Source organism: Cryptomeria japonica, chromosome 11, assembly GCF_030272615.1.
Source record: "Cryptomeria japonica chromosome 11, Sugi_1.0, whole genome shotgun sequence".
Classification (NCBI taxonomy): domain Eukaryota; kingdom Viridiplantae; phylum Streptophyta; class Pinopsida; order Cupressales; family Cupressaceae; genus Cryptomeria; species Cryptomeria japonica.
The window spans coordinates 398,954,736-398,978,109 of NC_081415.1; the positions used below are offsets into that span (position 1 = coordinate 398,954,736).

The 23,374-nt window shown below is 36.7% G+C and overlaps 1 protein-coding gene across 4 annotated transcripts in view; it reads right to left on the reverse strand.

The window, feature by feature from the left end:
* Window positions 1–21,648, reverse strand: part of LOC131071590 (pentatricopeptide repeat-containing protein At5g02830, chloroplastic) — a 278,239-nt gene extending 256,591 nt beyond the window's left edge. For 2 of the 4 annotated variants that reach the window (XM_058007494.2, XM_058007493.2), the window contains exon 1: window positions 20,831–21,647. In XM_058007494.2, coding sequence (XP_057863477.2) covers window positions 20,831–21,335 — 505 coding nt within the window. In that variant the 5' untranslated portion in view covers window positions 21,336–21,647. Of the gene's footprint in view, window positions 1–20,830 lie in introns of all 4 variants that reach the window. The other 2 variants (XM_058007496.2, XM_058007495.2) reach the window with 2 other exon arrangements.
* Window positions 21,649–23,374: the final 1,726 nt, after the last annotated feature.

A 23,374-nucleotide genomic window follows, 5' to 3' on the forward strand; every position in this document is an offset into this window, starting at 1 on the left:
ATCTAACATGTTGAAAGACTCAATTTGTGTTTTGGTGCAGAATCAAAAGATTTATTCTCCAAAGTTTGGCTTTTCAGTTACACGGTATTAAATATTGAGAGTTGTAAACAAATGATAAATTTATTAGTGGTTTGTGCAGATGATCAAAAAATATTTAGTGTCAGGTGAGATTACAAAGGCAGATTGTATTCAGCGAAAAATAAATAAATAAAGAATAATAAATATTATATTATTCAATCCAGCCAAGGCTATACTATTGTAATCTTTTATTGAAGGGTGAACTAAGTGTTTGAATGCATAAAAATCTTTAAGGCAAGGTTGTCGTAGCCTTATCCTTATTTATCTAGCTTCAGCCGTATCCACATCAACCACAACACTACTAATAATGGATTGAAGGTTTTAAAAGGACATTGGAATTCAAAAGAGGGGCAATCTTTGGAGACCATTCTACATCTTTCGGAAATTTATTGATTAAAAATTTGCAACAGAAAGGAATTGAATCGTAAGTTTAAAAAGGGAGCTCAATTACAATTTATTGGTAATAAAAAAAATGCTTGTCTAAAGTGCTTTGTGGGCCCCCAACAATCAGCAGATGAATAATTGTTATTCTTGATATTGTAATGTCCCTTTTCTTAATTACCTTATATTTTGCCCTAAATTCACAAATCCAAATGATACAAAGTCTATAATATAGTAAGAGATATAATTCTTACCCAAGTATAAGATAAATTAAGTCCATTTGGAAACCTGCAATCAAGTTAGATAAACATTGAAGATATAATTCATGAGATAAATACATTTCTAGGGTTAAAAGAAACATATAACAAATCTAAACTATTATGAGGGGTTCGACCATAATGGGGCATGAGATAAGGAGACATGATAAGGTGCCCAAAAGATCCCCTACCCTAGGCCTAAGAGCAGATTTCCTATCCCTCTTAGCCTCATGTGGCCTTCCACCATCTCATATGAGGTGGTGTACCTAGTGAGGCATTCATAGCTGTTCCCCTTCATCATGCCATCCTTCTCATCCTCTTATGATTGAAGGTCCCTTGAGTTCATCCCAACAACTGACCAATATAGGGGTTGTAGGGGAAACTGCAATAGGGTGTCTTAAAATGACCCTCTACCCTAGGCCCAAGAGCAGATACATTGTCCCTCTTAGCCTCATGTGGCCTTTCGCCATCTCATGTGAGGTGGTGTACCTAGTGAAGGATCCACAGCCATTCCCCCTCCTTGCATTCCCTTCCTCTCCCTACCATGATCGACTACTGCAAATAGGAAATCATATAATTGCTCATAATATTGTTAAATGCATAGATATATGTTATACCAACACATAAGGATTCATACATCCATATCTTCATACAACTTATATATATATATATATATATATATATTTGTGTGTGTGTGTGTGTGTTAAAAACTATTTCTGCATACCACAAGAGATTAATGTGTCACTGCTCAGATCGGGTCTAATCACTGCATATGAAAGTTTCTGCTGTTCATTGATGCCTTCTTGGAGTGGTAAGTTTGTTGTATAAGTATCTCCCCATCGTGGGTGAAGAGTCATGCCCTATCTGTTCATAAAGTCACAGTCCTCAAGAGATGTCTCATACCTTGTCCTTTACCTTTTCATAACCGCTGTGACCTTTTGTGAAATCGCACTTCATTGGTGATTAATTAATATACTAAACTGGATACAAATCAGTGTGAATTAGTTGGAGTTTTTTATGTGAGATTGCTGCCCTTATTGTCATCGTATAGGTGTCTTATAGGGGATGCTCCTTAGTGAATTTGTTCCTCATAAAAATATTGCCAACCTTTGTAGGCCAGGCCGATCACTTTCTCTTTGCTGTTGGTTCGAGTTGGGTTTTCAGAAAATTGTGAAATCTTGATTCAGCACAATTTTCTCTTAGTAAAAATGATGCGAGTATGGGTGTCACTGCGGGGGCATGACAGATATGAAATCTGATTTCTATAGTAATATGTTCCTCGAAGGGTGATCACAGCACTTAAATGGGGTTTGGGAGATTCCACAATTATTGTTGAGTGTTTTTGCACCAGCTCCACTAAATGGAATGGGACCCACCTGGAAAATTGTTTGAAAATTGAAAGGGAATCAGAGATGCTGTTTGAAGATCTTTTGCCGTGCTTTTTACTTCAGCTCCACTTTCCTTTGGAGGCTCATACCATCAAAGAAAAAGATCAATCATTCAACTATAAGAATAATTTATGAAATCAGAAATGATTTCTGATTTTTGAGTTTTTTCATCAACAAGGAAGTCAGAAAATTATTTACTTATCTTTATATGTAGCTGTTCTTGACCATTAAATCCAGAAATGTTGAATTGTTCAAAGAATGCAAACTGTTTGATGAAATGTCTACGAGCTTATATGATGAAAATTTGCAAGTTTGTTGACATTATTTTGATAAGCACATTACAATTGCCATGATTATTGTTGATAACTGCAAGAATTCATACAATATTCCATTTGGGATAATACAGTGGTATTAGAGTTGTGCATCCTACCAGCCCGAGGGGTTAACAGTAAAATGATAATTTTCAGATTACTTCCAGTAAGTTATCATCACTTATACATTTCAGTTTCAGCAGTAGTAAGTTGGTGTCGAGGCTTGCATTCAATGGCCAAAGAAAGTTGAAGACAACTCAGGAGTTCATGACAGAATTTTGGCAAGTCTTTCAAGAATATCAGAAGAATCTAACCACATTCCTAGAGCATCCTAAGTTGTTGGAACCTTACCTATCAGTTTGAAAGAAAGAAGAAGGGACAATGGAAAAGAATTCTTCTATTGTGAGGGAAAATGAAGACAGCAGGAATGAACTCAAAAGAAGAAATATTTGCTTCTCATGCAAAGGAACTTGGGAGCCTAACTACTAATGTAAAAATAAAGAAGGAAATGAGTACATGAGTTGCCATGATTATGATGAATCAAAGGTTGATGAACCCATAAACCTTTCTAGTATCAAGGATAAAGCTAATTTCTCGTGCATCTGCAAGCAGAAAGGAGAACACAAGTCTTCCTACCAATGTGTAGATTGAAGGGTATGCTGATTCAGAGTTTGCTATATCAGCAACTATTGAAACATCATATGAAAGTATGGGCATTTCTAATGATTCATTGAGTACAATACTGTCCTACCATAAATTAAAAACAATTGCAATGCAAAATCTAGAGAGATAGCTGGTTTTAGATGTGTAAATGAGGAAAGAAAGAAATTGATCACATTACAGACAAGCACAAAAGATGTACTGAGGAACCAAAAAATGTGTGATGAATGGTTAAAAAGGGCCAAGGAAGCTAAGAGAATAGCTTCTCAAGCAAAACAGCACCTACAGAAAATTAAGGAAAATGTTGCTCACACACACCATTCTTATGACAGATCAAGACATGAAAAGAATGATTCAAATCAGGAGAATTATGAAGTCAAGTATGTTCAATTTTTTAAATCAGAATATAGTGAAGAATCCCTACATCACTTCAATGATGATAGTTCAGAGGTTGGTAAAAAATTCCCAAAGCCAATGTATATCAGTTCGACTTCCAAACCGAATCTATGGAAAAGAGTATTCCTAATAGCTTCAATCTATTTGATTTAGAAAGTGATTTGTTCAGGGAAACAACCATTCGTGGGGATTACAATGAGCATACATTTTCAGATCAAAGCCATCAGCTCATAAGACCATGGGATCAAGGTGAAGTATGCAATGTTTTAAATCTAGCTAATGCATTGTTGAGTATTTATGCAAGGGGTCACCAGCCAAGCATTTTAGAGAGTAATGGTGTACCTTGAAGGATTATGGATCATAATTTCAGTCTTACTGCTGATGTCATCATGCAAATCAGCCATCACTCAAGTCCAATTGCATACATATAGATGGATTGCCAAGATAGGTATGATTTGATAGGTGAAGGAGTTGGACTCTACACGCATCACAGGATGATTATGGCTGCCAATGTTGATCACATTTGGGAGTCAATGCAAGAGAAACATTTCAAATGGTTTCCAACAATATTGATTTTAAGATGGGAAACTCGTGATGGTGACTTGATGAGTTATGTTTATCCTTTCACCTTCAAGCTATATGAAGATGCAAAGTTTTGGGATCCAGGAATTTTTATGATTGTTGGATTGCTTCACAGGGTAAAGCAGATCGTTAGACTTGCAAGATTCAGTTGTATCAAAGCGGAACAATGGGTTCATGCTGGAGCATTCATAAAGTTGATTTGGGATCCTGGTATTGGCATATAGGTTTGGATTGCTTGGGGACAAGCAATTTTTGGGAAGGGACAACTATAATTTCCCCATTTTTGGCCCAAGCATTCAAGAGAAAATAATTTGATTAATTAGATTAAGTTGTTTACATTAATATTTTGGGCAAGTTGAATATTTTATTTTAATTGACTTTTTCTGGTGCCAAAATAAATATTATAAAGTCACTTCATGAGGAAAAAGAAATTAATATTTTAATTAAAAAGTGATTTTTAATAATTATTTTCTGGAGAAGTTCTGCAAAAGACTATACAAGAAGGCTAAGGAGAAGAAAGGAGGTCATTCTAAGTATTTCTAATTTCTCTTTTGGAGATTTGTGCATGTGGCCAGATTTCTCAGCGAAGGGATGAAAACCCCAATAGTTTTCTTGACGGACGAAAACCCAAAAGGCAATAAGGTTCCAACCAAGAATCAACAGTGTGCTAAAGATTTGGGATTTGGTGACGAGAACTCTTAGAATCTATTTGAGCAATTGCATTTAGAAGTCCTCATTGTGCAAAAAGATTCAGTTTGTGTTTTGGTGAGGAAACAGAAGATTTATTCTCAAAGGTTTGGATTTAGAACTACAAAGTAACATTTATAGAGATTTGTAAAACAAATAATAATTTTATCAGCAAACCTATAAGATTTCCACAATCCATTCGAATCTTGTATGCAGTTTCTGGATTTGATTGGATGGTAAAAATTTCCAACAAAATCAAATCCAGAAACTGCATACAAAATTTATCAGCAGTTTCTGTGGATGATCGACAGATATCCTTATTCTTATTCTTATTTATCTAACTCCAGCCTTATCCACATCAACCGCAACACTACTTTAAGTAAAGATTCAAGGTTTTAAAAGGAAATGGGAATTTGAAAGAGCGATTCCCCTTTGAAGAATCTTTAGAGACCAATCTACATCTTTCGGAAATTTATTGATTAAAAATATGCAACAAAAGGAAATCGTAAGCTTTAAAAGAGAGCTAAATTCAGATTTATTGGTATTAAAAAAATGCCTGTCTAAAGTGCTTTGTGGGCCACAAACAATCAGCAGCAAAATAATTGTTATTTTTTATATGAATTGTGATTTCTATAATAAAATGTTCCTCAAAGGGTGATCACAGCACTTAAAATGGGTTCTGGAGATTCCACAATTATTGTTGTGGTTTTTTTCAGCAGCTCCACTAAATGGAATGGGACCCACTTGGAAGATTTGTTTGAAGATTGAAAGGGAAATAGATCTGCTGTTTGAAGATCTTTTGTTGTGGTTTTTACTTCAGCTCCACTTTCCTTTGGAGGTTCATACCATCAAAGAAGAAGATCAGCCATTCAGCTATAAAGATAATTTAATAAAACAGAAATAATTTCTGATTTTTGGATTTTCTCATCAACAAGCAGGTCAGAAAATTATTAACTTATCTTTATATGCAGCTGTTCTTGATCACCAAATCCAGAAATATTGAATTGTTCAAGGAATGCAAACTGTTTAACAAAATGTCTATGAGCCTATATGGTAAAAATTGCAAGTTTGTTGAAATTATTTTGATACACACATTATAATCGCATGATTATTGTTGATAACTACAAGAATTCATACAATATTCCATTTGAGATAATACAGGGTTTACAATTTAAATTCATTATTTTAGTTTTACAAATGAATAATGATCACAACTTAATTTTTTAATTTTATAACAACAACATTGTATTATTCATGTGTTCAATTTTTTGTCAAATTAGGATTTTAACTTTTGTTTATCCTCTGCTTCTGCACTTCATGTGACCTAAAGTAAGAAAAACAAAAGTGAAATCTTTGTTTTTCAAAAGGTTAGAACAAGGATTCTATTTGTGTATCCTCTACTTCTACGCTTTGTGCAGCCTGAAGTAAAAAAAGTAACAAAAAAGCCTTGTGCCTTAATCCCTTGCATTGTGCATAATTTAAATTTGAATTTTCAAATTATAAACTTATAAATTTTATTATCGTTTCTTGTAGTGTCACTATTGAGTGAAGATAATGTTGGGTCTCAAGAGGTTGAAGTTGAAATTGAATCTGATTATGCCCCTGATGATCCAAGTACAAAAATAGAGAGGAGTAGAGCAACTAGTTCTATAAGGAATGCAAATATTAGTTGCCCTTCAAAAATGCATCAAAAATGTGCCAAAGTCCCCTTTAAAATAATTTGTAACTAAGTTACAAGCAAAGCCTAGGACATCTAGAGGAACTAAGTTGTGGAAGTGCCACTTTTATAAACTTGAATTTCAAGGCAATATTACCAAATTTAATGCCCACCTCCTTCATATCTGAGGTAAAGGTGTAAAAGTATGTACCAAGTTGGCAAAAACCTCAAAGCTGAAGCTCTGATAAGTAAATTATGGGATGGTAGTGAAGAAAAGGCACCTACATCTGCTACTTTTCCACTAAGGGGGAGAAGTCTCCAAAGTTCTACTTCTACTACTTTGAAAAGGCCATGGGCATATATTCAAATTTCTTCTTGTTCAAGGGTAGCAAAGCCCAAGGGGAAACATAGGTCAACTAGTGATGCTCCAAAACCATTGGCAATTTATTCAATGTGCAAGTGAAAGCTGAGGCAAATGATGTCATTGGAAAATTCTTCTTTGCCAATTGCATTCCATTCCATGTGACTCGCTCTCCTTATTATAAGGAGGTCGTGGCAAAAATAATAATAGTGGGACCATCATATGTGCCAACAAGGGAGACTGAATTGAGGATAACAATTATTTCAAGACTAATATTTTAATGCAAACATGGATAGTTGGATGGACATCAGCCATCATCCACTCACCAATATCATGGTTACATGTACAAAGAGCTCTTCTTTTCTTAGAGTTGTTGATTGCTCAGAGCAAAGCAAAGATGTTAATTTCAATTCCAAATGCTAAAGATGCTAAAGAAGAGGGACCACAAAATGTGGTGCAAGTAGTGACAAATGCAACCTGTTGATGGTGTTTTTACGCACTATGCAACACAAAATAAAATACTAAGTATTATATCCTCTCTTGAACAAAATCTCCCAAATGCTAAGTTGCGTGATCAAATGGGATGACTCCAAGGTTCTCGAATATCAAGTCTTGACGTCCTTTTAGATAGACTCAGTTGTTTGATGTGATATTGCTGAAATCACAAAGTGGACTTACATTGAATGCTTGAATGTTTGGATATCCCTAGAACGTGGAATTTCACTTGATTTGAGAAAAAAAGGAAAAGGATAAGGGTTGAGAAAGCTAATCTAATCCTAGGAATGCAAGAGCAAAGGACAATCTTTGGTAAAACTCAACTAAGCTTTGCTTTGACATGCAGCGAACATCTCCACAAGGCTAGTGCGATCTTCTAAGGATAGCTTGATGATTTTCAAATCACCAACACAAGCATAGATACCTTCAAGGTGAAGCATAACAATGAAGGAATGATACTTGAAGTTAAGCTTGGCTAAGATAGATCCAGTTGACTACACAAGGCACTTTACCATCGGCAAGGTGTCAGTAGTATGGATATACAAATTTCACCACTGATCATACACAAAGTTCTTCCATTCATCTACACAACATGAAAATTAAATGAGAAGTAGAGATCATGCAAATTGTCGAATCAACATATGAATTTTGCCATATCTTCAATGAAGTTTACATGCTTCTTACAACAATGTCTTGGCAACACTCTTTGCCTTCTCTTCCTACTCTACTCTAGTTGCTATCTGCTATTGAACTATTCTTCAACTACTAACTATTAACCCTCTATTTTTTATTATTCACTATTAACCTTTACAAATGAAAGAGTGGAGCCTTATATAGTGCTGTCATTACAATTGAGTGGCTCAGATCAATTCACAATCAATGGCCAAGATCGAAAGATAGAAACCCTAATTAGGGCTTGTTACACCCATTACAAAGCATTTAGTGCTTGACCAATGATAAAATTACATTTGATGGGACACATGTCCTTCCTTGAATAATTGACCAATAGATGACGAGGGTAGGTGCATTGGACTTTGTGCCCATGTGGTAGTTATCCTCTTTGTTGGATATATTAGGTGTGTTGAATCTGGACGCCTTATCATGAAATGATGTGATTGGATAAGTGATGACTGGGCGCTACTTTAGCTTGCTCATCCCTCTAACTCATCACGAAGTTGTGAATGAAATTCTTCTTGATCATCTTACTTTCATCTTCTTGTTTGGGAATTCCACCTTAGTGCTGCTTGTGATGCTTATGCTTGATCCTTCCTTCTTGCCTTGAATGCATTGATCTTACTCCTTGTGTGATCTTGTGAAATCCTTTTCCTACGAGCAGCTTCCTTGCCTGAGCTTGAGACCTGAAGTGTTGCAATGAAAGTGTGCTAGCATATCACCATGCTGATCATGTTCTTTATATTCGCTACCATCCTCATGTAACATGTTGATCTTGAAGTCTTTCCTATACAATGTTATCTTCTTCATACGGTGGAAATTCTTCATTCCAAGCCTAGAGTCTTCTTGTTCTCCCCTTGATGTAGATGACTCCCCCTCTTGCCTTATAGTCTGTGATGATGATCCCATCAGCTACCTTGCACGAGCTTGAGGCTTGAAGTGCTGCAATGTCATCCTTGGGCTCTTGTCTTTGCTTATGTGATGAAATCTTGATGTTGTATGTGAGTTCATAAGTCCTCACCTTGGAGCTGATCCTCATCACCTCCCTTTACATGTTCATCCTACTTGCATCAAACCTGGAAACAAACATAACTTGAATCAAAACATTGTAAAAAGTACTTGATCAAGCTTTCCACTACCTTCTCTAAATCTGGAAATGAATTTTCTGATCATGGAAACATCTGATTTTAATTCTGATATTGTATCTCAGGCCTGATTCATGTCTGATTTGCATTGGTTTTAGGTCGCAAAGGAAGTTCGCGGATCTCATAGGGAAAAGGAAGTGCGTTCTTCCTTCCTTTCTCCTTTGTATCCTTTCATCATTTGAGTGGGGGCATTGACACTGATTGGGCTTTTGACCAAGCAAAGGAAATGTGAGCTCTTAGATAGTCACTGACAATGCCTTGGTTGAGCAAAGGCAGTGCTGTCAATGGAAGTGAAAACCTTAAGTCACTGATCTAGGCAATCAAAGGAAATGATGAAAATGCTTAATTTTGTGGATTACACCTTCCATTGGAAGTGATTGATTGATTCTCCTTCCACATTTGATATTGCTTGAGCTTGCAATCATCTTCCTAGCAATGCACTTAGCATGATCATGATCTCATTCAAACAATTCAATGCAAAAACCTTAGTCCGCTGATTGGAGGTGTCAATGGAAATCACTCAACTCTTAAGTCACACATTTGGCATAGCAAAGGAAGTGATCAATCTCTTAAGTCGCACTTCTGACCCATCAAAGGAAATGCCTTGATTCCTTTAGTCGCACATTCGAAGGGGCAAAGGAAGTGATCAAAATCTTAAGGCACACATCCAAGGTAGCAAAGGAAATCACTCTATTTCTTAAGGCGCACTTTTGGGGGTCAAAGGAAATCACTCAATCCTTAAAGCGCAATTCTAGGGGGTCAAAGGAAATCACTCAATCTTTAAGGCATACTTTTGGGGGGTCAAAGGAAATCACTTAATCCTTAAGGCGCACTTCTAGGGGGTCAAAAGAAATCACTCAATCCTTAAGGCGCACTTTTGACATAGCAAAGGAGATGGTGCAATCCTTAAGGCGCACTTTCGGCATAGCAAAGGAAATAGTGCAATCCTTAAGGTGCACTTTGAAGGTGTCAAAGGAAGTGCCTCTTCATTGATTTGAAATGCAATCCTCCAGCTTGCTGATCCTTTCCAGCGAAGGAGAAAAATCTCTAAGTCACGGATTTGGGTATAGCAATAGAGATGCAATCCGATATGCTCATTAAGAGCTTGATTGGAGGTTGAATCGCTCACCATATTGATGTTGATCAGCAAGGACAATAAAAATCCTTAAGTCGCTGATTGGGAGGGCAAAGGAAGTGTCTAAAGTTCTTAAGTCGCACTTTCAAGGTGGCAATGATTGAGCTTCAAAGCTTATGTCGCACTTTTGGGGGGTCAATGACCAAGCCTGGATGTTTATGTCACACCTTTGGGGGGTCAATGACCGAGCCTGAAAGTGCAAATCTACAATGCTTATCCTCCAAAAGCTACTTGCCTTAGCCAAAATTCAATATTTCATTTCCATTAGAGTGAGCAAAGATGTGAATCACTCATTTCCTAAGCCTTGAAAACTAACTTACCTCACTTCAATTCATGGAGAGAGACTTGACTTGATTACCTCTTAGCCATCTAAGATACTACACCTCTTCCAAATGAAAGGCTAATAGCTAAAGACTCTAAGACTAACCTAGAAAGTAGAAAAAAGTGGGGGGTCCTCATTTGCAATGAGGCGATGTGTGAAATGGTCACAACACAACCCATGTGAGCAAAGTTGCAAGGATGCTAATTAGGGCAACATATAGACATATTTGATGGCCTCCTTGTTGTGTGCATGACATGAATAATGCACTCAAGGACATGAGAAAAAAATAGTTGAATCAAAGTAGTTGTTAGTGATGTTAGAGATGTGCAAATGTTCATCTACAACCACAACACTTCACATGCCCTCTTCAAGACCTTCACCAACAAGGTATTCTTAAAACCTATAGAGACCAAATATGCATCATACTTATTCTCTTGAAGAGGATGTTTGAGTTACAAAAGGCATTGCAACTAATCGCTATAAAAATAGAATGAAATTAGTGGTCTGTAATGTCCCCTTTTCCGCTCTAGCTTGTTTTGGGGACTGTTGACCAATTCTCAGACCTGTTGGTCAGTCAGAAGCAGAAATTAGGGTTTCCAACTTTTGTGGAGGTTTGCAGGAGCCGTTTGATGATTGACGAGATGGAATTCTACAATTCAGATTGTGGATTCTTTCTAGGTTTTTAGAGAGCTTCGCGATGGTGTGACATGCAACTTAATCTGAGGACTTTTCCAAACTTACTATTTTTAGTAAGTGGGGGTGAGGACAACTTACTTTTCTGGGTTTTTCTGGGTTTTCAAAGAGCCTCGCGATGGTGTAACATGCAAACGAATTTGAAAACTTTTCCGGACTTACTATTAGTAAGTCGTGATGGCTACTCAATATGTGGTTAAATTGCATTTGGACACACTTAATATTTTTAGCAGTATGCTATTTTTAGTAAGTAAAAGTTGCTTCCCGGTTTGTGCCCTAACGGAGTTTGGAGACACTTGCTATTTTTAGTAAGTACTATTTTTAGGGTTTTGAGTTAAGCCAGTACAGCACAGGCTATTTATGTCAGTTTAGCTTGGCATGATGATCCAAAGATTCAGTTCTATTTTCAGCAGGCTAGTTCAGATGGCTATTTTCGGCAGGTCAATTTGAGCAGTTTGTCTTCTAGCATTCTTGGAGCTTATTTTGGGCGATTTATGCTTGGGGAAAAATATTTTACAAGTGAATTGTTTTTAAGGCATGATGGATGCCTTAGAAAGGATATGTTAATTTTATGAAAATAATTCACTTCATTTCCTTGGACGCCATATCCCACTTTATGAATATTTCATAAAGTATATTTGCTACCTTGAGGGGGTCGATTTAAAGAATTAAGAATTATTTTTGACTTATGTTGGGTTGGACGTCCCTTTTGAGGTATTTTCTCATTAAAATTATATCCTAGCAATTGACTTAATATTTGTCTATATGGGGCGGCCACTAAAGGGAGAAAATACTTTGGTTCTAAATGAAATATTATTATCCCTTGGGCGATTTGTGGAGGAAGTGAAATGAAATGAGTGCAAATTAAAGGAGATTTGAATGTGGATGTTTAATCCCATATTGGAGGGAAAGGAAGTTCGACTTTAGGAGAAAGCTATAAATATGCACCTTGGCCCTCATTTTTGGTATCCAAGAACAATTTTATATCGAAATGCTGCCGAAATGCAGAGTGAAAGCTTTGGGGAACGCTTACCTCCTAGCCATAGCTTGATTTCTTGCTTGCAATACAGCAACTAGTTGAGCTAGAGACTGCTCTTCATTCAGAGGAGTGGATTGAAGATAATGTTGCGGATTTATGTATTAGATTTCTGAGTTTTGGGAGTGTTGTAGTGTGTTTCCAGGTTGTTGTTTTCCAGTGTAGCTGAAGTGTGTTTTCGTTTGTAGTTCCCTGTGTGTGAGTCAGAGCATTCTGGGTATTTGCTCATTCATCTCCTATGTCATGGGCGATTCATCTTGTAAGTTTTTGTTGGTTATCTTGGAGTATTGAATTTTATTATGCAAGTCGAAGTTTTCTGCTGTAAACGCCTTATGTTGGGAGTGCTTTGGGTTGTGTGCCATGGGTTTGGGCATTGTTAGTTGATGTCTTTCATTTCCATCCTTATCACCATCATTATATCTCTCATTTGCATTTGTTTGGAGGTGATTTTGTCAAGTGTGGAAACAGTTATGAGTAAATTAGTGAGTTCTTAGCTTGCTGGTCTGTGTGTTTTCAGCATGTTGGGAGTATATCAGATTTAGAGATTTTCCGTTTTGGAGTGTCTTCTTGTGTGGAGTTGGTCATAGGGTGTGTGGGTACTTTGATGTGGAGAGAAAGTGATCTTGGTAATTGTTTGCAGCTGTTGGTTCTTCATTCTTATCTTCTATGATTCATATTGTAATGCTGGTAATAGTACTAACAGCAATTTCTATTGATCTCTCATAGTCCCACTGCATAAGTGGAAAAGGTTGGCCTTGCCACCTAGTTTGGACAATGATTCCAGTAATTTGTAATCCATGTTTGCATTGTAAAGCTGATTAGTAGTACTAACAGCTATATACTTGGATCGTTGTTCTTTGGCCCACTGCATAAGTGGAAGAGGCTGGCTTGCTGCCTTCTTATCTATTGTAACATTGTCCTCCCGCTGAATAAGCGGTTGAGTTGATTGTAATCTCATTTTCAGTCCTCCTGACGAATAAACGATTGAGTTGATTGCTATTTCATTTCTAGTCCTCCCGCTGCATAAGCGGTCGAGTGATTGTTGTTCCTCAGTTTGTAATCTTCTAATTGGCTGGTTGCACCGTCATACTGCTATAGTAGTTCTTACACCCACTGGATAAGCAGAAGGGGCTGGCTTGCCGCCCAGTATTGTATTTGAGATTTCATTTCCAACAGTTATTTGAGTTAACGATCCCCTTGACACTGTATGCTCTCACCTTCCCATATTGGGCTCTCGGTGATCTGAAAGTGAAAGGGTTACTTTCAGCATTTCCTTTCTGCGCAAGTTTGATTATTCTAACCTTAACGGGTGAACCTTGTTGTGTTAAAAATCAAAAAAAAATTGTGGGGATATTACATGGTCTAAGTCTAAGACAAAGCAAGGGAAGAGAGTGAAAGAGGTGGTGAAGGGTGAGGCTTTTTGGGCTGATGCAAAATATATTGTCTCCATAATACTCCAACCTTCTAACTGATTAGATACAAGGATATTAATAAACCTAGCTTGGAGAGGTGTATGAGTGCATGGATACTATGCTTGACCAAATGAAGGTTTTTGTATGACAAAAAGACCCCACATTGCAATTCTACAATGAACATATTCAGCCAATCATTCATCAAGATGGGAGAATCTCAACAATCCCTTGCACATGGTTGCCTATGTGCATTAAATCTGAAGGGGTACATGCAAAGTCTTGACATTATTCATACTAAATGGGCAAAGGAGGCCAAGATACATATGGATATTCAAAGGAGGGCAAGATACATAGGAAGGCCACTCTTAGGGGATATTCAAAGGGGGCCAAGATACATAGGGAGACTATGGCACAGAAGGACCCAATTTTGTGGTGGACTGTGCATGGACCCACTTCATTGACTACCTCTCTAGCCATTTGTTTTCTATTTCAAGTTTCTAGTTCTTTTGTAGTTGAGAACTTGAGATTAACTGATTGACTTATAACACCATCCACTCCATTAAAAGGAACATGCTTATCTCCAAGAGAGCAAAGAAGCATGTTGTTGTACATTGTGCCTTTCATCTCATCAATTGCAACACGCTTATGTACAAGGAGAGAGCCCAACACCCCAATTGGATTTAGATCCAAAGGAGCCAACACAAGTTGATGATGATGTTGCACAGACAGGGCTGGCCGATATTGATTTGGAGGAGCCTAAGCTTGTGGAGTCCAACAAATCTAGTGACGAAGAGTTTGGCAAGAACTTTGGGGATGATTGGAGGCATTAGGCCATTTTGCCATTTGAACATCATAATCATCATTATGAAATTTTAAATATAATGATAATACTTAAATTCTGAATTCGACATTTTCATTGTCAATGTTCAATACTATATGTATTTGCACTGTCCCCCGCCATCCCCAAATTTAGGCCCTTGAACCCCCCATCCTTGAAAACCATCCCCCCCATAAGAGACTCCATGGAACTATGGAATGAAGCAAATTGTTCAATTTTTTTCACTAATGTTGAGGTGCATTTTAGGTTTCCTGAATCCATTGCTTCAAAAAGAGATTCAAGATTTATGGGCCGATGAGCACAATGTAGAAAAAAATGGACACAAAGTTCAAGTGGGCTACCACTTTCAATCCTCAAACAGATAGTCAAGCCAAGGTAGCCAATAGAACATTGGTCCAACTCTTAAGCAAATACCACGAAGGGCATCCAAGAGAAGGGGATAAAAACTTATCATTTTCCAGTCAAGTGTAAGGTATGGCTTTACTTGAGCAAAGATAAACTCCAAGGACAAGCAATAAAACTTGAAATGTTTTGGCATGGACCATTTAAAATCACAAATCACATTTGTAATAATGCCTTCAGCCTCAACTTTGAGTCAGGTGAAAGATTTTAAAACCTCTTAGCTGCTTGGTCAGTTGAAGTGTTTAGATGGAAGGAACCACACGAGTGGCCTCTAGGGGGATCACATGTGGATCGATAGGATCTTAGGAATATTTTATCAAACAAAGCATGCAACTCCTTGGAGGGGAGGGATATACAAGCTTGGGGCTCAGACCCGAAAGGTAAATTCTCCATTGCTTTGGGTTATCGAGAACTGGATAGATAGATTCTTGGAAAGGTTGAGGTTTCTTGGTGGAAACAGGTGTGGAGTAAGGTCTCGTGGGCCAAATGTAATTTTTTCATGTGGTTGGTTGTCCGAAACTGTTGTCTGGCCTAGGATAATTTGAGAAAGAGAGGATTTCAAAGACCTTCTATATGCTTTTTGTGCAATCATGGTGAGGAAAGCTCATCTCAAATCTTCTTCTCTTGCCTCTTTTCTCGGAAAATTTGGCACTATTGATGGGGAGTTTACAATAAGGCTCATCTCCATGCCTCCTCCTTGGTTGAGTGTTGGGGTTTATTGGGGGCCTCTCCTGCTAAAACTCATTTTCTCCATATTGCTTGGAATACAGGTCCTTCCGTTATTCTTTGGCATATTTAATTGGAAAGGAATAAAAGGATTTTTTAGGATGAAATGATGCTAAGTCATCAACTATGGATGCGTATAATTAATGGCCTGCAGGAAACCTTATTAGCTAAATGTGATTTGTCTGCTCAAGTGGATCCAATGATTTAGCACTTATTCAAAGGTTGGGGTTGGAAGTTTGTAGGAGGAAACCCCTCTTTTCAAGGGGTGTTTGTCGAGTCAGGAGCAAGGTTCGACGGGATGGTTGTTGGTCACCCTCCCTCCCCCCCCCCTTCTAAAGTTTTGAAGATAAACACTGATGGCTTGTTTAGAGGTAATCTTGGGCATGCTAGGATTGGAGGAGTTGGTAGAGATAGTTCTAGAGTGGTTCGGTTCTTCTTCTCTTTGTATAAAGGTCATCATACGAATAACTTTATGGAAGCTCTTGTCATCCTTTATGCTCTAGAGAAATGTTGTGTGCTTGGATGGAGAAAAGTCATTTGTGACTCTAATTCACAAATTGCTATTGACTAATTCACAAGGTTCACTGAATTTCGGCCATAAGGTTCAAAATTTGGTGAACTTCGAAACATGAAAAATAACGTTAAGATTAGTATAGTTAAGGGTTTTTTTTCCTATTGAAAATATTAGGGAAAAAAAACATTTTTATTGGCTTTCTTTTCACATCGGAGGAGAAGAAACACCTGATGGAGCCCTACTACAATGTATTTATTCGTGACGATTTCCCCACGGCTAGGAGCAAGTGAGGTCGTTCATTGTTCATGGACGGTTGTAGCTGTGAGTCGAATCACAAACTTGTTTTACTCATAGAGAGGGGAGACGAACAAACTATGCTTCAGGGTCGAAGAAAATGGATACAGCTGCTACCTCAATATTTAACATTTTGATTTTAATTATCAGGTTTGATTTTAATTTAAATTTTTAGTTTTTTAAAACAGAATTTATATTTTTATATTTTATGTTTTAAACCATGTCCATTAGTTATTTAATTTTGTTTTCGCTCAATATATTAAAATTTGATATATTAAATATTTAAATTAGATTTTTTATTATAATATATTTTGTATTTAACATTTAAACTGAATATGGAATTGGGGGGCAGAGACTTTCGGACAATCTGATAGGAAACGACATTCAATTCAGTCTACCCTCGAGAATTGGAGACCCAAAATTTCCAATAATTTAACTGTCAACAGGGCATGGGAACTTCTACCAGGTACCATTTGCTGAATTTTGTAGAAAGAAAGGAATGCTCATATCTTCAAAGATACCCAAGAGCAGAAGGCAAACCTTATAGCCAGAGTAAGCTCTATCATCCGAGAAACTACACAAATCTCTACGTCTATCACACCAACCGATCAGATCTCTGTATCGGATGCGAGAATCATTAATCTTCTCAGATTGACTTCTGGTTCTGCCTCTTTGCATTCCAAGCCTGCAAACTTTCCCTCTCTGTCTTCCCATTGGTCCCTGTCAGATGGCCACATCATAAAATCAAATTTTGATGTACGGCTAAAGGGAGTCCTGGCCCTGCAGCATATGGTGGGGTTTCCCGGAATAGCTCAGGAGACATTCTTCAGATTTATATGGGCCATTTGGGCAGCAGTACCAATAACGCTACGGAACTTCAAGCTTTGGAACAGGGCCTGGATCTCGCCACTTGGTATGGACTATTCCCACTGATGGTGGAAGGGGACTCTGCACTCATCATTGGAATTGCAAAGCGGATGCAAAATGGCATCAGCAAGATCACAGATAACTTGCATCCATCCAAGCTCCTTCAGAGTATCCAAACTCACCTCTGCCACTTTGCAGGCCTGAATCTACAGGCAGTTCATCACACAGCCAACTCTCTGGCAGACAGATTGGCAAATGAGCAAATGAGGGGGTTGCTCTGGAAGATACTGGCCAAACCTACACTTGGCACGAGTTCATCCCTGCAATGTTGAGAAAGGATTGCCTGGAAATACATGGGAGAGACTTGCGTCGTGGGAAGCAGCTAGGGACCTACATTAGATCATGAACAGAGGTTCCACCTTTTTTCGCAGCAGTATGACTATGCTGCCTGTTCTGGTCTGGGTTTTTGGCACTATAAATGTTCTCTGCTTACTTCTTAGCTGCTGCTTTAGTCAGCTCTAAGCTTACGATGATTTTCTCAGATGTCAGCTCCATTGGTCTGCGTACCTGACGAGCTGCCCTGCTTTGAACTCTGTTGTATCTCTGTTTTGTTCTTTTGAGTATTTAATCTCGCCTCTTATTTACAAAAAAAAAAATTAAACTGAATATATTTATTATTTAATATAAAAAATTTAATATATTTATTATTTATATATTAGTAATAATTGAAAAAAAAAATTAAATATATGATATTGTAATGTTTTTAAATTTATTACTTATATTTTTAAAAAATCAAATTTATAAAGACGAATTTAATCTCGAATTTTTTTCGAACTTTTTCCTCTTGCCGAACTTCATCTGAATTTTATTGTTGCCGAACATGAATTCGAACACGAACCTTGTGACATAGATTATTGATATGCTTAATAGACAGCAGGTAGAGGGAGTGAATTGGCATTTATCCTTGGTGGTCAAGCAAATTGTAAGACTTCGTGGATCTTTGGAATCTATTACCTTTTGCCATATTCCTTGTGAACGGAACAAGGTGGCAGATTGTTTGGCAAGATGGGCTTTCAAGCAGATGGGAATGTGGAGGGTTGGTAACTGGGGGTGTTTGTCCTCGGAATACTCTCGAATTCTGGAGGATTTACTTATGGAAGACATGAGAGACTATTTGGGTGTTCTGGGAGAGCTTTGATTGGCCTGCTATTGTTCTTGCTGGCTCTGGTTGCTTTGTAATGCTCTTTGTTGATTAATAAATTTTTACCCCCTTTTTTTCAAAAACTGCTTTCAGCCTCAACTACCTTTCTATGTGAAGGTGTATGTAGTTGTAAAGATTGAAAATTTGCATTTCTTTGAGACCTCTACACTAGATGAAGAAGAACAGGGACAAGTGTTCTCTTCAATAGAAAACTATGCATTTGATGATTAAAAAAGTTGGAGGAAGACATAGCAGTGCAGAAGAAGATAAGGGCAACAAAGAGGGTAAAGCATGAACATCAACGAAACAACTAAAAAAATGCCCTACCAACAGAAGAGAAATAGTAATCCAAGGAACAGTAAGTAAATTACCTCATCTACAGGAAAAATAACTTTTAGGGACCAGAGCCTCCCATAATGTAGTTGTGAGATCCAAATTATATCGGTCATAACAACAGATATGCATAAACATCTCTTCAAGACCCTAAACCAAGAGTTCAAACTCCAACCGAGATTTTGTTTTTAAAATACGAAAGTGACAAACATGAAGAAGATAAAGAAGGAAGATATCACACTGAGCCAATTGTCTGCACTCAGTTAAGAGACTCCGAGGAATATGTCTGAACCTCAACAAATCAATTAGGAGTCAAGGCAGATATTTTAAGCATAAGCAAGCAAATTTGGAACTGCCATAATGCCCTCCTGAAAGCTGACCCTTATTAAATCTGAAAAACCCAATGCATGAAGATGAGGAATTTAGCAAATGCCATATTTGTTCCAATATGAAAGTTTGGTATCTGCACTGATTCAGGGATCCGTGTCAGCTCAGTAGCCTGTCTTCTTCAATGAGAAGCTTAAAGGCATCTAATCAGCCAAAAAAATTGCATTAATGCAAGTATTTGGGTCTTATACGATCATCTAGGGTTGTAGAAATAGTTTGAGGAAGTGTGTAACATATAGAAGGTCTAAGTAGTCTGATTATGCAGAGAGGAAAGGAGGATTTTGTACGGATTTTTACTTGATACCCACAGCAGTCCATCATAGTCCAGAGAGAATCACTCCCTATAATTTTACTGTGGATTTTGGTTTTACTTAAACTAGCAAAGCTACAACTGTTTCAACATTGGATTTTTCCCACATTAGGTTTCTCCAGGGTTAGTAAGGTGTTCTAATGGTCAATTATGTTGGTGTGACTTCCTGTCTTTCATGTTATTTCCAGTCCTTTACATTGCTAAATCATTTCTAGTCAATTGCAGGGAAAATAAAAGTCTTTAAGTATAGCTTGTTCAATTATAATTTTCAGCCATTAGTAATTTCAAATCTGTATTAATCGGTTGAACATTGGAATATCCACATCAATTATACATTAAACACAATATATTTTGCATTAAAGGTTAAACCAGAAGTTGTCATCCTTTCAAAGATTTAGAACTAGGGAGATTTGATGCAGGAGCATACAAAATGCGGTCTACATGTTATTTATCGGATTGAATCGTGTAATTTAGCTTATAATAATTAAGATGAGACTAATGTGTTGCATAGTTATAATAGGCATTTATGGAAGCTTTAGAACAAGCAAGGAAATGGGTGTCAATTAACAAAAATGATTTTAGCTTAAGAAAAGTAACCTCACCAGCTTCATTCTAAGGATGTCTTTAAAGTTCATATTGAGGGGGATTTTAATACCAAAGGAGGAGTGTGCTTGAAGACATAAACTGAAGCTCAATATTTATTTTAACTTTTAATTGGGTTGTGTTGGATCTGTATGATAACATTTTTATTTCACGTATGTGTATAGTTTTCCTAATCAGAATATTAGGATTCACAGTTGTAGGGTGCGCCCTATTAGCATTGGGTTTAATCTGGAATCGCCTACAACGATAAAGTTTCATTGCCGCAATGATGTGATTCCTACTAAGATAAATCCTCCACACACACACTTTGAACTTGTGTGTCCTGATAAGCATCGGTTAGTGTTTAAGTCCTAAGCATCAGCTGCTCAGAAAACAAAAGTTGTAGCCATCAGTTTACAAGGGGGTGGCAGATGAAGAAGAATAATGAAGTCAGAACATAACGAATGAATATAAGATTGGAGGAAATCACTAAGCATTTGAAACTTGGGACAGGCAATTTGATGTTCACAAACACCTAGATTTTATGACAAATTGTTGAAAAGGTGGAGGTTTTAAATTTTCACTGATCTCTCGGCATAATAAACACCAGCCGTCGTATGTTACAACACCATAAAAGAATATAAACAGAAAAGCCCTAATACAGAAGACGAGTTAAGAAACAGGGCACTTGTGCTTTTAAAAACTGACCTGATAAAATGTGCAGCAGGTGAATGCATTCCTTTACATTTCCTTTTTCGACAAGCTTTCTACACTCGTTTGCGATGACTCGAATTGCATTGTCATCCAGAAATTTAGGCGAATGGCATCCTGCTCTGTGTAAACTGCTCAACGTTCCCAAGACTGCATAGAGCTCACCATTCTCGATCCCACGCGCAAACCCTGCGCGGACGACCTCCATTTCTAGCTGCTGCACAAAATTGGTGATATTCGTGCCTGCTTCTCTCATAGTCAATATTAAACTTGCAAACTCCGAAAGCCTGCCTTCCTCCGCTAATTTAGCGGCAAGCCACTTGTAGTACTCCACTCTCTGAGGCTTGCATTTGGATTGTACGTCTACAAGAACCGGTCCCATGCCCGCCGAAACTTTTGCAGTGCCACGAATTCCAAGCGTAGGCTTGGGATCTTGAATTTTTGTGTAGCTGGTGAGGGGTAGACTCAATTGGGAGAAACCTGCAATGAGAATTCTTGACATGTTTCTCTTTTTTGCACATCATACAAGCATATCGCACAGTGACTGGGTCTATGGAATGCACTGCTTATACTGTGCTCCTTTTCTTCAACGCTATCCTCCAACTATCTTGCAGAGAATTTAAGCGTTAAATATTTGAGGCGAGTGGTTTCTTATTACCCATCCGTTACATTTTCTTCCACCATTAATTTGTTAAATGGAAATAATGCGATGTTGGCTAAGGACTCTGATTTTGAATCTTTTCTCGTCTCTTCCTCCGAGAATGTCAAGTAATGGTACTGGACTTCTTCTCGTTTGTTAAGAATAAAAATGCATACGTGTAATGGAAGATACAGAGCATGTATAAAATATATAAGCTAATTAATTGAAAAGTTAGATAATTAGTTAAATAAGTCGATTATATGGTTTTGGATGTTTTGAGAGTTCTCTCTCAATTCTTAGGTTGGATATTTTTCTTTTCATGTATGTTAAAGTTTTGAAAGATTTTATAGTTATTGATATGTTCTTTTGGTTTTTAAATTGGAACTAAGTAATGTAGAAAATGGAAGATAACAAGCATGTATAAAATATGCAAGCTAATTAATTGAATAAGTCGGATAATTAGCTAAATAAGTCGGTTATATGGTTTTGGATGTTTTGAGAGTTCTCTCTCAATTCTTAGGTTGGATATTTTTCCTTTCATGTATGTTAAAGCTTTGAAAGATTTTATAGTTATTGATATGTTCTTTTGGTTTTTAAATTGGAACCAAGTAATGTAGAAATTGTGGGTTGGAGTATTTGATATGGACGATAATAGTAAAGATGTTTAGTTCTTTTTTATTTTATCAATTTTGAAAAATGTAAAAATTTTCTTTTTGGTTATATTGTATATGGATTTTTCTAAATATAAGCAAAGTTTTTTAGATTCTAAGTTTAACCATTATAATGTCAAGTATTGAAGCAAGAGCATTTTAAGATGTAGAAATAATCTTGCATCACCAAAATAGCAAAAAAAAAAGAAAATTTTTATTTTGTTTGCAAGTTTTCATTATTATTTCAATCATCAATTAGTTATCATATATCCTATCACATTTTCTTGTAATTTTACAATCTACCTCACAATTGAGAATACATTCTACATTTATTCATCAATAATAACAAACAAGTTTATTGTTTAAGGCTTGTGACTATTTTTTGATGCTAACAAAAGGAACCATTACAAGGTACACTAAACCTAAGACAGCTTACAGTATGAAGTGCATCAATATTCATTAGGAATTCATGTAGTCGTTAGGGCTAATTTCGTCAACATGTAGTCGTCACATGGAATATCGTAAGACCTCCGGGTTTTTTTAGAAATGTAATATGGACACTTAACTATTTACAACTAAGGTTTGAAGGCGTGACTCATCATGCAAGTCATCAAAATAACACGTCTAGTGCAAAGTGTCAAAAAAATGACTTTTTAAAGATTTGACCAAAACTTAATCTAAAAATCCCTAGCTGTTCAATAAAAAAATATCATTTGTAATTAATATAATATCTTATTTTTTATGTAAAATATAACTTATATGAAACTTTAATGGACCAAATACCTATTAGTAATCATAAATGTGTGTTATATCTAACTTTTATATCCAACACCAAAGGACCAATAGTTGAACACAAAAACAACATATTATGATATAAAATAAAACTTATATGAACACAAAGGGACCAATTGTTGAACACTTAAATCTTTGGACAATCCCTCACATTTCATGAAGAAAAACAAGGTATTTATTGTGTTCACCTTTTATATTTGTGATAAGACAAATTACTAATATGAAATACTCCAATGCATATACATTGCTACCCCAATATTTGTACACATAAGAATAATATGTTTACACTATGATAACAGTACTAGTTTAAGTGAGTATCTTATTTTATAAATGACACACTTATAGTGGATAGCTATGATATTTTATTTGAAATAAAAAATGATCTATTTCATTTGTTAATTAATGTATTTATGCCTTTTTTATATAACATTTATAGGTTCTCTTATGTTCAAGTATTGG